The following is a 16,109-nucleotide window of genomic DNA, read 5'->3' on the forward strand; positions in this document are numbered from 1 at the left end:
ACAGTGCATATCATAATAATAGATGGTTATACATTTGGTAGATGCTTTTATGCAAAGCGACGTATGGTGCATTTAAGTTCTGGTGTGTGTTTCCTAAGATCAGGGGCGTCATGCACCAATTTTTTTTAAGGGGGCACAGTGTGCACAGCTCACAGAAATGTGTGCATACACAGACATCAAATGAAATATTAGAGCTTTTATTCTTTTCCATGGCACTTACATTTCTAACAATCTGAACACCCCTGCTTTCATGCAAAAACCTCCAAAATAAAAGTGTTGACTAACTTTCATATCAAATACTATTTAATGGAAATAATGATATATTGGTGTCATATTTACATCTGAAATGGCATGTTTTATTTATGTACATTGTAATAAATGACTTGTTTAATTGTGTCATTAATGCATTCTGCACAACAACTGCATTATCCTATAAAATTAATGTAATTTTAAATCTATAAAGTATATAAACAACGAAAATGACTTATAGCCACGTGATTGATTTTAATGTTCAATAATGATTAAAAAAAAATAATGTAACATGATCATAATGGCAAAAATCTCAGAAAAGTGACAAGGATGCAGCACAGAATTGATAATAACGTGCATATTAAACAGATTAAAAGTCAAATAACAGATTATTGGGCGCTTTTTTGATTTTGTGGTTGCATGCAAACAAAAGTAAAAGAAAAGAATAAAAAGTAATATTCAGATAACATTAAAGCTGCAGTCTGTTAAAGCTTACCTTATCCCAATTCACAACAGTAAGCTTATGATAATGATTTATAAGTTGAGCTGTCAGGTCGAATGTCAGATGTCAGTTTTTTCAGTACACGTAAAAATAAGTACGTAACATAACCTGCACGTTTGTCTTTCAAACAGAGATGGCGACAGAGAGGCAAAACGTACAGATTATTATCATTAATATATATATATATATATATATATATATATATATATATATATATATATATATATATATATATAAAAAGAATACAGTTGTCTTAATATTACACTTGTTTCTTCTCAGGGGTACAAGAGAGGTTTGCAAGAATTTGAGCATATGTGAAGCAAACTCGGATCATTAAGAGATATATAGTTAATTTATAACATACATTAAGGCTAATTCACACAGAACACATATATTTGTTTTATTTTATACATGCAAATAAAGTGCATTATTTTTATAATAGAATTTCCATTTTACAAAAAATACACATACTATTTTACTTTCACTAATACGCTATTAACAAATGGTCATGCTGTTTTTTTATTACAATTAACATTATTTAACCAAAGTTGTGCAACTGGTCAAATGTATCTTTTTTACATTACAATAATATTTGCTTATTTTTTTTTAAATCTATCCAAACACAAATTTTCCTCTTATCTTGTTTTCCAACCTGTGATTTCGTGCACTGGAAAATCGTATCCTTGATCATTTCATATTTACATCTCCTCCCACCAGTTAATCTTAGTCTTTTATGCATGCGATGCAATTCTCCAAATCTAAGTCATGTCACACAGCGAAATGCATTTTCCAGGTATTCACATGGCTGTGATAGCATCTCTCCGCCTGCGGTTGCGTGCGCTGTTTGCCATTTGCTGATAAGTGTATTGCGCAGTGCTGTGCCGGGTCGAGCGACTGCCCCTACATTTCACAGCACTGATGAAACAATTTGAAAAGCACTCGACAAGAAAAGCATCACACTTAAAGCTTTTTAGACCTGTGAAAACAATTGAGCGTAGTTTTGCCGGAGAGGGAGTTTGCCCTACCGCGAGCACCCACCACAAACACAGGCAACTTCATCTTTTTTGGTTTACCTTTGTTTTTGAAAGTGAAATGATGTTGTGTTTGTGGATAGACACAAGGCTGCAAGCGATGTAGATGGTTCACTTTGATCTAACGACACAGAGTGAATGCGAGCGTTAGCTGCAGAAGTTGGAGGTTTACGGCACCATGCTGCTTTTGCACCCGGTGCATTGACGCTGAGAAATGTAATCTGTGGTTTAACACCCATGTTCTGCTGAGATTGACTTTACTTGGTCATTTGGGAATACAATACAGTATTCACAATACAAAATATACACAATATGGTATTTGTATAAGTAATTGGTGGAGTTTGGAGGGTCAGGGGGGGCACTGACTCCCCAGACCAGAGCCACTTATGATTTTGTCTGAGCTATTAATGACATAGAAATATAATTCATATTTAATTTGTCTAATCATGATATTTTAATATGTAGACTGAGTAACTTAACACTAAAATAGTTTTAATCCATTTAAACCATATTTAACTCATTCACCGCCAACTTTTCTTAAAAAGTTGCCCGCCAGCTTTTTTTGTGATTTTCACAAAAGTTTCAGAAAAAAATCCTTCCAGGAAAATCGCGTTCTATAAATATATAAACATTTCATATATTTAAAATGAAAAGACCCTCTGCTTTTAAACAAACAAACAAAACGAAAAAAAAAAACATTTTATCCTATCTTCATTTGTTCTGTTTTATAACCTCTTAACTCATTCCCCGTCAGCCATTTTTTTGAAAAGTTGTCCGCCAGCTTTCAAAAAAGTTTCACAAAATATCTTTCAGGAATATTTTCTTTTAAAAATATATAAACATTCAAATATATAAAATTAAAGAACAGACCTTCAAACAATAAACAAACAAACAAAACGGGATTTTTTTTATTCTATCTATATTTTTTCTCTGCTTATACACTCTTAAATTTTAGCAAAAAGCTGAAATAATTGCATTTTTGTGACAGAATTTTGTTAGAGATCAGATTAAGAATGATTATAAAACATACACGGAGTTTAAAATTAGTAAATAACATTTTGGCTTCTAGTGGATAATCGCGGTATTGCAAATTAACACAAAAATTCATCAGGAACTTTTTTATGCAAATGTTTTCTCTTAAAGGTGTAGTTCGCATGGTTTATGAAAAATACTTTGGAAAAAGGAGTCAGACTGACTACCAAAACACATTTGTAGCCAATCAGCAGTAAGGGGCATGTCATTTAACCGACATCGTTGCCGGGGTTGCGTATGTGTGGGGCGGGTCTATCAAAAGAGTGTCCAGATTCTATTGGGGTAGGGGCGTGTTTGTTTAGGTGGTTTCAAATGTCAACATTGGCTTTCAGAGATCATGCACCCTGCCTTTAATTGACGAGATAACTTGTCAATGGCAGGGAAAGAGTTAAATATGGGTATGTTTCTTACATTTGGGCAAAAGGCTGAAATAATAGCATTTTTGTAAATGAATTTTGTTAGAGATCAGCTTTATGCTACACATAAAAAATCACTGCGTCACATTTGTTTACACTGCTTTACACTTTTGTTGTTTTTTGACAGCATAATAAACAAAACTGTTTAAATAAATTATACACATAATTTACTGGAGGTTTCGATGGTGTCATGCGACAGTTTCAGCCCCACAGTTTAGCACAATTAAAATCAACATAAATCTCAGATTTACACCATAACTAGACCTCGTTCATTATAACGGCAGGATCCTGGTTTTGTCGCATTACTCTCTTGAAATATGTATTGGTGTACAGCGTGTCCTTTACTAACATCTTTGAATATCATTTGACATTTATTCGGCACTCATTAAGTACACCATCATGATGGCCGGGACTATTTTAACACCTTTGATTGGTCATTTCTGCGATCGACTGCCTTGGCTAAAAAATGCCAAACACCTGTTCTAATTGGACGTAAAAATGAGCTTGTGGACTCTATAACCCCAAACTCTTCATTTCATCTTGACTTTTCATGTATTGCTGTGAAACCATAACAGGCTACTAAAAACACAGTCGTGAAGTGCAATGGCCACTCGTACTCGTCCGGTAGGTCGTGTTGAAATCTATCTGACAGCCTGTCTGCAAAGATCTCTCATCTGAAATCACCCAGGAGCACGTACTGTAGGTAATAGCTAAAATAATCAGTTCTCAGCAAACACAAAACGTTTTTATTACGTTTATACAACGTTGTATTTTGGTTGCCGTAAAGTACAATGCTGCAAAATAAAAGTAGTAGATATGTAAACCTTGCAAAAGAGTTTATGGAGTACGCTATCCTAAATTGTACGGTATTAGCATTGTTTTTGTAACACAGTTGATACTTAATGGTCTTTCTTACTTTCTAAACATCAAACTTTTATCACCTGCTGAAATCTGACATTCCTCGCCTGGTCTGTAATTGGATCAAACCGCGCACAAAGCGGTTCCTCGCTGTCTTATCATGTGGCATTTCTGTCTTTTGGTTTGGTTTTAATTTGGCCATTAGACTCACAGCTGGTGCTCAGGCCTGTGTGCTGACCTCCGACTGTGTTTGTTTGTTTGGGTGCTTATTGTGTTTTGTAGTAGATATCTCTCCGACAGCAGGGGGCCTGGAATTGGCACTCCGGGATTTCCGATTATGACCCTAAACTCGTAGTGACAACTCAAAGCGCTATCATCAATGTCATTATAAGAGCCTGAATGAAGGATTTTGACTAGCGCCATATACGCCTCCACTCATTGAAAACTTTGTAGCAAAACATATTTTTTTCTCTTAGAGAGCAAACTATTATTTTGTCTTTTATCATTTGTTGTGTTGTTGATGTGTTTTCTATTCAAACAGGAAGTTTGGGTAGGACGCACAAATAGGATTTAGTTCACATACTGGTTCTTGCTATTCAGAGGCAGGAGGTTTTTATCAATGCATAACTTTTGCCTTCCTATCACCATCTCTGTTTTAAACATGAGATTGCAGGTCTGTATGAGGGTTGAAGTCAAATTATGCCAAACTGACATTCTTGTGACCAAACAGCTCAACTAATAAATCATTATTACTTGTATTTTTTAACCAACAAAACTTATGGATTCAAGCATTATTAAACACAACTACTGTATATACATGCCCATGAGTTTTAAATGTCAGTTTTGATAACTTTCAGGAGTGTACTAGCATTTCAGATTTTCACATGGTAACCTCAAAATCGATGAAAAGACAAAATCACAATTCAGATTTGATGGTGTCTGACCCGAGGGTTCATCTGTGATTATACTGATATTGATTTAACAATTGATGTTAGTTTTATTATAAAGTTTAACCCGATCTACCGCAGAGCTGCTTAGCGTGAGCTCTCGGCGAGATGCATTTTCAGCTGAAAATAAATAATTAAAAGAGTCGAAGGTTTCAATAATTCATGCTGTTTTGCTGTTAATTGAATGAGCAAATGAGTGATAAACAAGCAATAGATATTAAGAATAAGCAGATAGATAAACAAAAGCAAAAACATCTTATGTTAAAGAAATGCTTTGCATAAATGAAATGCTGCTTTGACAGTATCACAAAAATAAGACCATATAGTGCAATATAAAGGTGGCAAACATTTTGTTAATATAGATCAATGACTTTATTCTGACATGTCGTCTTCTTCCTTTTTTGCTACTTTAAGTATTTAAAATATCATGTATATTAAAACATAAATGGGGTGGCACAGTGCACTGTTGCCTCACAGCAAGAAGGTCCCCAGTTTAAACAAGTCAAACTTAAAGTTGCAATGTGGATTTTAGGATTTGCAGTTGGTTAAGTTATCTTTTATTAGAATAATGGGAGCATTTTGGTTACAAGTTGAATCCACACTGAGCGTAAGAGTGTGCAGAGCCACCTTTATATCAAACACTTGGAAGATGAGCTCATGATTTTTTATCCTTGACAACAGAGCATGCAAACAATTTGAAGGTGGCCATTAGTTTTAATGGGTCAGATGGCATAGGTTAAACTAGAAAGATAAAATAAAGTAATAGCTATGTTATAAAAGGCCATGCATTATAGGGATTTTATGGGGTTATTGCTCGGCACAAAAGATGACGGGTTTCTTTTACTCATTTCCCGCCAGCCTTTTTTTTAAGTTGCCCGCCAGTATTTTTTTTTTTAATTATTTATTTTTTCACAAAATGCCCTCCAGGAAAATGTTCTTCTAAAAATAAAGTTAAATAAAAAATAAAAAAAAGTTTAATCATATCTTAATTTTTTTCTCTGCTTATAAACTCTTAAATATGGGTATTTTTCTTCAAAAGTATATTTTTTAGCAAAAAGCTGAAATAATTGCATTTTTGTGAAGGAGTTTTGTTGCATTTACACCAGCTGCGGTAGAGGCGGCAAAAACGCGCTATTCGCATAGTTGGACGCTTGAACATTCGAGTTTACGCGCTTCATTTGCGTGTGGAATTTTAGTCATTTGAGACATTCACCCGGAAATCCACGTCATGGGAGGGGCTTCTGCGACTATGCTGAGACTCCGCTTGCTTCCTGTAATCACGTCACTACTACAGCAAGGTCCTGATTGGTCAACGCGGTGCAGAAATGCGCCAAAGTTCAGATTTTTCAACTCATGCGTTTCCCACGCCATTCGCGCTGCAAGATGCCTAATCGCGTCATTGCATTGACTTAAAATGTAAATCACCCGCATGTAAACGCAGCATAAGAGATCAGATTCAGAACGATTATCAAAACATACACAGTTTTACAATTAGTTTAAAATGAATAAATAATTTTTGCTTCAGTTTTTTATGAATTGGGTAAGTGCACCATCTAGCGGATAATCATGATATCACAGATTACCATAAAAACTCATCAGGAACACGTTTTTTCATGCAAATGTTTTCTGTTAATTGACAAGTTAACTCGTCAATGGCGGAAAAAGGTTAAAATGACAACAAAAGCTCTCTAATGTCCAATAAAAATTAAAATGTATTGTCACTACTACTACTGCAAATAATAATATTAATTATTATTATTATTATTATTAGTAGTAGTAGTGGTAGTAGTAGTAGTATTAATTTATTATTATTATTATTATTATTATTAATAATAATAATAATAATAATAACAATAATAATATTAATAATAATAATAATAATAATAATAATAATAATAATAATAATAATTAGTTACAGCTCATCTTATAACTGCAACAAAAAGGTGAGCACAAAATAATTTTTTTATTTTATTTTATTTATTTTTTTGTCATTGTCATGGAGAAGTTCCTATCCAAGGGTACCTTCCACCAATAATAATAATTCTCTATAGTGCTTTAGTAGATCTTTAGTTTAACTGTAGGCTGTGTATGCATAGTAATGTACAGTATTATGTCAATCAGTTTTATGGCTCATCCTGTCAAAATTTAGTCTGAAACATTTTGGGGTGGTTTCCCATACAGGGTTTATCTAAGTCCCAAACTAAAATGCATGTTTGAGCTGCCTTTATTTAAAAAAGCTTGAACTGACATATTAAGATATGTGAAAGGCACAGCTGTATTGTTTTTTGTAAGGTTTGTTTGTAAAAACTACTTAAATATGCTAATTTAACCTAGTCCTGACATAATCTAAACTCTGTCTGGGAAACTGACGCTTTTTTTTTCATTCACAGCATAAAGCTTTGTGCTTATGTACTGTACCAATGCTGTCATTTTATAGGCTACAGAATTACATAATACCCATGAAAATGATCCGTTTCCTCAACCCATCCTCCCCTGACCACACACACCACCATTGCCTTGTTTTAGTAGACCTGATCTGAAGTTGCAGCTCCCGTCTGGATTGCACTCACCTCAAAGACATAGACAAATTGCAAGTGCATTAGTCAATTGCACTTGACAACTGCGTTACAGCAGAGGAGTCACTTAAGGCAGAGTGACAGGGTGGAGTGTGATCCTTTCTGATTTGGAGATCCGTTTGGTTTGCCCTTTGTCCCTACAGGCTCTGAGTAACGTTTAACCACGGACCGTACATTAAATCACAGCAAGAAGTCTAAGATCCAGCCTGGCACTAGAAGCTCAGGCACTTTATTTGAAGTGTCGTCGTAGCTAGCGTTTGTCACCTGAGGTTTTTCGCATGGCTTGATAGCTCGAATGCAGCCAAGCAGGCGTGATATCTGGCGTAGCTAAGGAGGCACCAACTGGAAGTGTTTGGGAGTTGTTTATACCGGACACCTGGAAAGAAATAGGTTTAAGGTTGCCTAATGATTAAAAAGAATCACAAAGAAGAATTCTTTGATGATTCCTATGACAATACATTAGACGTGAGTTTGGAAGGAAACCCACAGCCCAGAAAAGAAATGGTGTAGGCCTCCACATGACTTAATCTTCATTGGCAATGCTTGTTGAAATGCTAAAAGATGTATATAGCTGCCCACATGCACCTCAGAGGAAGTCATACTGATTTAAATTTGTGCAGTAGGGAAATATATGCATGTTTGTGGTTTTCTGTAATATATGCACAGCCCAGCTGATCAATATTTAAGGAATAAGATACGCGGGGCTGTGAATAAACTGCAGACAGTCAGCATTAAGGAGCAGGGTATTAGGGTTAGGGTTTTTGTATTTTTTCTTAATACGTTTTATAACCAAAAATATTTTGTTGTAAACACCGTTTAGACTTGAATAAATAAAATTAGGTAGCACTTTATTGTACAGTATGTGTACTTACCTTGTACATATATGGTAAATATGTTGTACTTACAGATAAATGTGTGGTACTTACTTTTGAGTATCTACGTGGTAATTAAATGGTATCATTACTGTACTTATTATATAACTCTAGGTAAGTACTGGGTGATACCACACACATACTTATAGTGTAGGTATACTGTAACTAACATATTGTACATTCATTTGTAAGTACAGTAGTGTGTATTTAGTACTTACAGGCAAGGTTGAGTTAATGTCAGGTACTTATAGTGTACGTATACTGTAATTAACGAGAAAAAGTACTGTACTTACAAATTGTATATACATGGTAAATGTGTAGTACTTACAGGCAAGTGTGGATTAATGACAGGTACTTATAGTTAATATGAAAAGCCAAATAATGTTACGTCAGAATAGCAGTGTTAAACTATAGCAATGTTATTAGCCACCCCTCAGCTAGTCAATTAATAAAAATGATCAATTGTATGTATTCATATACATAAAACGAAAATATGAGAGAGACTGGGGCTGGTTATCACAAGATCGTAATTATGTACTGTATGAAGTTTGTTTGTGTTTAATTATTAATCGTTTTCTTTTAAAGCCTAAAAGTCTGTTTCATGGCAAGTTCTAATGTGACAACTTACCCCATACAGTTGGGGTTATACAGCTGACATTGGGACGTGTATCACCCTAGGCATCAAAAATATAAATGATCATTTGGTACAGCAGTTGGCCAACACCTTAAGCTATGTGCATATAGAGAAATAAACCTCCCTCTGAGAGTGATTTGTTATAACAATGGCTTGTATAATTATATACTATACAAAACTCAATGTAATGCTTGAACCTAAATGGTCAATTGCAGCATGCTGTGGTCAAATGTTTCATATAATGATTGTTTTCCTAAAGCTTTCTTCTCACACAATAAAATCATTTCAGCTCAAATCAATACAGTTCTTCGCTCACTGATCACCCCTTTAATTTAAACTAAAGAAAACTAACCAGTGGCTGACTGTACAGAATGCAATATGATAATACTTACATTATTAAATCTATTTAATTTATAATAAAATATAATAAACCCTTAAAACTATATAACCAACATATGTTTCACATAACCAACATATTTTTCAGCATTGCTTTGTCTGTCCCATTAGTCTCTCTGCTATCTACAGGTACCTAAAACTTTGACTCTACGTATCATTTTAAAGTATTAAAGCAATGTATGTATCGCAAATCCTTGCATATTGTGGTATGCAAATGTTTATTGTTCTAGAATATGCAAATATCTTGCTGTCCTACTATTTACCAAACCAAAACCTTTTATACAAATCAAAACATTGGATATCTAACCTGTCATGTTTTTTTCACTGTAGATAGAGTACATGGATGACAATTGCTTTGATCTACATCACCTGTAATATTTCTTACCTTTTATAATTCAGATCATTGTATATACTGCTCCCCATCATTTAACCTCTTCAATCAAGGGTCATCTCTAAAGATAAAAGATCAACTATTGCAACTTCAAGGCAAAGAGGGTTTGTCCATTTCAATACATTAGAAGGATAAATAATGAATGTGACGCCACTGTAATGCATTGTTTCAAGCTGTCTTCACATCATTTTTTTATTTCTAGTGGTTTATTGAACATAGCTTCGTGTCTAATCTAATCTTCATGTCTAATGTAAAGTCTTATTTTAGATACATTGTTAATATTTATAAATAAGTGACTTTGGCGAGCGAGGATGGATATGGATTTCCATCATTGAGGAGGTTCACAAACTTCTTGCTAATAGCCCACAACACAACAGCTGTTTCAACAAAAGATGAGGCTTTGAGCTTTGTGCTGCAGACAGAGAGAAAATCATACGGATGTGCTTTTGGGAGTTACTTGCGTACGGGGTTTGTGTACAAATTAGATGCAATTAGCAGAATTTATGAGAGAGCTTGCAAACCTGTCGAGGAAACGTTTCCGAGTCAAGAACGCCTGTGGTTTGTCGGGCACATCTGACAGAAACGCGGCAAATGTCCATCAGTCAACCTCAAAGTATCATTTATTTGGCTGATTAAACCTTAGAAGAGGTTTTATAGTTTTTAACGTTCAGTCAGTCCACCTCTTATTTCCACTGTAATAAGTAAGGAATAATTGACGACGGGCCTTGAATTATTAAAAAAATAATCCACACCCGAGCTGGTGATGCGGACACAAAGCGGGTGTGCATTATTTTTCAATAATTCAACGACTCGGAGTCAATTTTTCCGCTTATACTAAAGTTACCGCACCTCAAGTAAAATTAAATTGCTATTGTGAGTAGGACTATTTCTTCCGTGTCTCATCCAACGGCTCTTGTGCTTATTCCAAAACGTCATTTTAAAGTTGACAATGGAGGCTTGAGCAGTTGATAGCATTCTAATGCAGTTAATTAGAAAGAGGTCGACAGAGACACAGAGAGAGAAAGAAAGAAAGAAAGAGAGAGAGAGAGAGAGAGAGAGAGAGAGAGAGAGAGAGAGAGAGAAAGAAAGAAAGAAAGAAAGAGAGAGAGAGAGAGAGAGAGAGAGAGAGAGAGAGAGAGAGAGAGAGAGAGAGAGAGAGATATTGTGTGAATGAGGTACCTCTGTGCATCTCTAAACAGCGCTGTTATTGCCTCGTAAAATTGTCTGTCATGTTGTTTTTGTTAGTCCGTTATTACAGTTTACTATGCAAAGTGATATGGAGTAGCGCTTGTTTGTCGTTTCTACGATCACAAATGCAGACATGGTTTTAATGTTTTAGTATCCTTACTTTACCAATCTGTTACTTTCTGCTCAAGCTGTGCTGGTAAAGTTGATTAATCAATTTGGTCATCTGCATTTTCTGGATAAGAGTCGGCACGTATTGATAAGGTAGTAAAGACAATATTAAGTCCTGTCAGTATTGCATTGTGCGCGAATCTTTCAAACATGATAAGGAGCGTCACATTTCTGGCTGATGTCAGATGTATTCAGACCAATCACAACGTACAGATTAGCTGGCCAATCAAAAAAGCAACAAAAAAAAAACAAGCAAAAAAAGCAGGTTGTCTTTTACAGCAACTCATCATTGGTCAAAATAAAAGTTAAAATGACTTATATTCATATTTTTTACAGTGAATGATTTTAAAATTTGCTCCCATTGTCGATGCTCACATTTTTTACAAAGAAAGCTCACAGTTTTATCAGAGCCACAGCTTTGCAGTTATTGCAACTTAAACATTGTTACGCTGTGGTGCTCACATGGTCAACACAGGTTTGAATCTAGTCCACGTCTTATGTAAACAGAATTACTTTTGTTAAAAATGTGTTTTGGCAACCAATCTTCAATTTTAATACTATGTTGCATTTCATAATTATAGTCGATATTTAAATAACCCTTCTGATATTTAATTAAAACATTGCCTTGCAATTATTGCATGATTCTGCATTGTGCACCGTGATGTTAATGTGATCCAGATGGGTTCAAATTGCTTTCAAATCCCTTGTTGCACTTCATTTTTTAAGTTTAATCGATTTGAAATTAAATTAATTTAAACTTTCTTGACTATTACGGAGTTGCTATAAATTAAACATTAAGTTGAAATTCAATTATAATATTTTATAATTCATAACTACAAGAATTATTATTATTTTTTTTTTAAGTTTAATCACCTTGAATTAACATTTAACAAGGATTTTTTACAGTGTACTTACTTACACTATTTACTACAGTAGAAAAAAGTCCTATTTTGCCGACATTGATTGGCACAACCAATTACAAGATAACTAAGGACTGACTTCACCACTACACCACAACCTTTAAAATGGAGTTGGCACGGCCTGCAGCTTGGAAGCAGCAGATAGTCTGGATGCTTGTTCCCATTCAAACATATAAAATACCCAGCGGTCCATTAAAGGCACATCTGGAGACTGGCTTAGGGCAGCTGTGCTGTAGCATCCACATGATAAACCTTATCTCGTTCCTAACACGTATAGAGCCAACAGAGATCCAAACTTACTGCAGCTTGTAGAGAGGAAGCGAAGAAAGTTTGAATGCACTACATGTAAAGTTAGCAGACGCCTCTGGCCAAATTAAAAGTTTTGTTGACCTTTGTCCTTGATGGTGAAGGCTCGCTTGTGAAAGCCTCATTACGCTCCAAATCTATTTATACTGTAGCTTAAGCCCTAATGCCAGCCAACAAGGACTAACCGGAAGGCATCATATTGCGTAGCTAGGTTGATAAATGTTTATTTTTGTCTGCTAATGGCGATCGCTCTGATGAAATACTCTGCTGTTTGATGAGTGCATGTGAAATAAGGATATTAGGGATGTTGCTGGGAAGCTGAACTTTGTGTTTCAGCTTCTTCCCTGCAAATCTGATGGGAAGAAAAGTCATCGCAAGAGTATAAAATGTTTTACCAATAAAAAATACACAAAAGTATATGCAAGACATTTATTTCTTTCTTTGTTTTTTTTTAACCTGAACACTTTTTAACCTTTTTTTAACCTTTTTTTATTTTATTTTCATAGTATAATGGAGTTGAAAATATTTGCTTTATTTTTAGAACTTTTTATGGTTTTCATGCAGAAACAAAAAATTCTAGTGTTTCCTTAACTAATACCATTCATCAATCATCATCAATTATCCATTAAAGGTGCAGTGTGTAAATGTTCACGCCACCTAGTGGTGAGGTTGCGCATTGCAACCAACGGCTCAGTCCACTGCTCACCCCTTGCTTTTAAAACGCATAGAGAAGCTACGTTAACCACCACCAGACAAATCTGAGACAATTTAGCAAAAAAAGTTTGTCCGTTAAGGGCTTCTGTAGAAACATGGCGGCACAAAATGGCGCCATGTATGGTGACCCTCTGTGTATGTAGATAAAACCATCTAATTCAAAAGTAATAAAAACATAATGATGCATTATGAAAAGGTCTTTATACACCACTGATAATGTAGTTTTGTATATTATTTTGCATTTATGTCAAGACATCCTTCTAAAAATTACACACAGCACCTTTAAAACCATTATACAATTTCTATATGAAGTGTATAATTCCAGTATGTTTTAATGGTGTTCAACTGGTTCCCATCCACCAGATAACATCCCACCAATAGAACCCAACAGATGGGACCATCAGAGACCTTTATCGTGTCCATTTTAGCCAATACAATACCCATTATAACCATTATATCTGCCTGGAAACTAGCCATATACCTGACCTTTATGAAAATTAACCATGGTTTTATTGTGGTAAAAGTGTAGTAACCATGGTTTTTTGGTGCATTGATCAGCAAAACCATGGTTTAACTATGGTTTTTGAACACCATGGTTGTCAAAACCATGGTTATTTTGTGGTTACCATGGTTTTACTACAGTAACCATGGTTTTTTGGTTTTAACTGTAGTAAAACCATGGTTAATTTTTGTAAGGGGAAATCTTTCGCTGCCATGCTGTTCTCCACCAAAAATGTGCAACCAAAATTCAGCAGGTGAAAATGATTTACCTGTATGGTCTTTCTTGGTGCTGTTAATCTATTTAACCATCATCTAAAACAACAGCATATTCTGGTGATCAGCAGTGCCGTTTTTAAACATGTTTGACATTTTTCAGGAGATAAATGATGGGAAGTAAATTATGTATCAGTTACAATGAATGCGTATGACTTAGAGATAACCTGATGTTATCATTGACACGCATGCTTTGTCTTTATCAGGGTTTGATGCCTACTTTACGTCACGCACGCTTGAGAACAACAGAAGGAACGTCTGGTTTGCTGAATTTTGGGAGGAAAACTTCAACTGCAAGCTCATGAGCTCCTCCAAGAAAGAAGACACCAGCAGAAAGTGCACAGGTAAACGCTAAGTTCAGTCTCTAAATATGTGTTAAATGAAAGGGTTTTTGGTCTGCTGGTTAACCAGCCTAACCAGTTAAGTTATTGTCTAGACCTTCAAACCCCATTCTCTGCTTATCGGAATATACTTGTGCAAAATGTATGTGCATGGTTGAATGGACAGCCTTGCAAAGTATAGTTTATTTGACACAGACCTTTGATGTATGCTGCGACTGGGTTACATACTACATTCTCCTGTAGGCGGTGCACGTGCCCCCTTCTGATGACGAAAATTGTGTCCCGAGCACTGCATAGGCATAAATATGGACCTTTAGGGTGTAAAATCTGAACAGCTGCCCAAAACCACTTTAAAACCAGCAGAACAGACCAGCTTGCCTATAGACCCCTTAAAAGTTTGTAAACATTGCAACGGGTGGGCGGGGCTTAGCTGCAGGCAGAAAGAGCCACGGAGGCAATGTTGACAAGCATAAACTAGCACGTTTTAGGGGGGATTTATTCAGAAGAAGGTTCGGAACTGTCCGAATATGTACAGTCACTGATTCTGCGGGACTGTGACAGCTATTTTTGTAAATTAACTCTCGCGATTTTAACCAGGTTTTGGATATTTCCTAGACAACATATGAATTACTTCTCGGGTGGTTTTGAGAATTTTGTCAAGGCTTATTGTCAAATGTAACCTATCGCTGGGCTAACTATGATTAGCAATGTGAATTATTTTAAGAGATCATTCAAAGGATGGCACACACATCTATCGCTGTATGTTTGTTTAATATTTAAGCTAGCTAGTGCACTGACGGTCGGTAACTTTTCACCTATAAAACAGAAACTTGCTGAATTGTACTAGATAAAACCAACACACCAGTACATATGCATAGATTATTTTACCTGATATGAAGCGTGCACTGCAAACACGAGCATTATTTATGATCGTCCCCGTTCATTCAACCACAATTGTCGTCTTGATTTCTGTGAAGGAATGTCTGCCAGGATCCGGTAAAACTTTAGTGTTGAACTAAAAGTGCTGATCCTTCTAATCTGGCAGCCAAAACACAACATGAGGACAATTTAAAGTCAAAACCTCAAACTTTTAGCGTGCCTGCTATGGGTCCCTTTTTATTTTTTGCCTCCAGCTAGAGCGGTGGTGACCTTACAGTGACGTAGGCGATTATAGGTCAGGAAATTAACTAACGTTTTAGGCTGGTTTGCACAAGTCTTTCTACATGAACAACTGCCCAAACCCTTCCAAAATCATCTAAATAAAAAAGAGAAAGAGAGAGAAATCAGGCTTGTTCAGCTGGGATGCTGCAACATGCAGTTTTTCTTTCTGAAAGTTGCTTCATTGTTGCTGAGCTGACAAACCCGACAGCTCACCCTGAAACAACTGGAAGTCAAAAATTATGAAAGTTGCTTCTGTTTCCTTGGATTTCTGTCAGGCTCATTGACTCCAGCTTATTAACGCAGCGTATCTGAATACAAAGCACATTCTCCTCTATAACAGAGCTATCAATTACTCAAGCTTCCCTTAGCTCATCATGAAGAGTTCAGGCTGACTGGTTTCCAGTACCCAGAGACTTACAAGATAGACTAGATGGGCTGTCAAATGAAGTCGGGGATATTCATAATGGGATAGCATGATGGTTTTCTTCTTTTTGTTGAGGTTTCACAAAGTTCTTCAGCAAGTCATCTAGAACATTTCATTTAGCCAATTATATACTTAATTACCGAAGCCGTGCCGTTTGTAGATTGTAGTTCAGTTTTAAATCAATATCTACACATGGTGTAAACAATCTG

The 16,109-nt window shown here is 35.6% G+C and overlaps 1 protein-coding gene across 2 annotated transcripts in view; it reads left to right on the forward strand.

The window, feature by feature from the left end:
• LOC141359240 (metabotropic glutamate receptor 7-like) overlaps positions 1-16,109 on the forward strand; it is a 187,229-nt gene that overhangs the window by 99,477 nt on the left and 71,643 nt on the right. For both annotated transcript variants that reach the window (XM_073861331.1, XM_073861330.1), the window contains exon 5: positions 14,181-14,318. In XM_073861331.1, the coding sequence (XP_073717432.1) occupies positions 14,181-14,318 (138 nt within the window). The remainder of the gene's footprint in view (positions 1-14,180; positions 14,319-16,109) is intronic.

This window comes from Misgurnus anguillicaudatus, chromosome 23, assembly GCF_027580225.2.
Source record: "Misgurnus anguillicaudatus chromosome 23, ASM2758022v2, whole genome shotgun sequence".
NCBI lineage: Eukaryota > Metazoa > Chordata > Actinopteri > Cypriniformes > Cobitidae > Misgurnus > Misgurnus anguillicaudatus.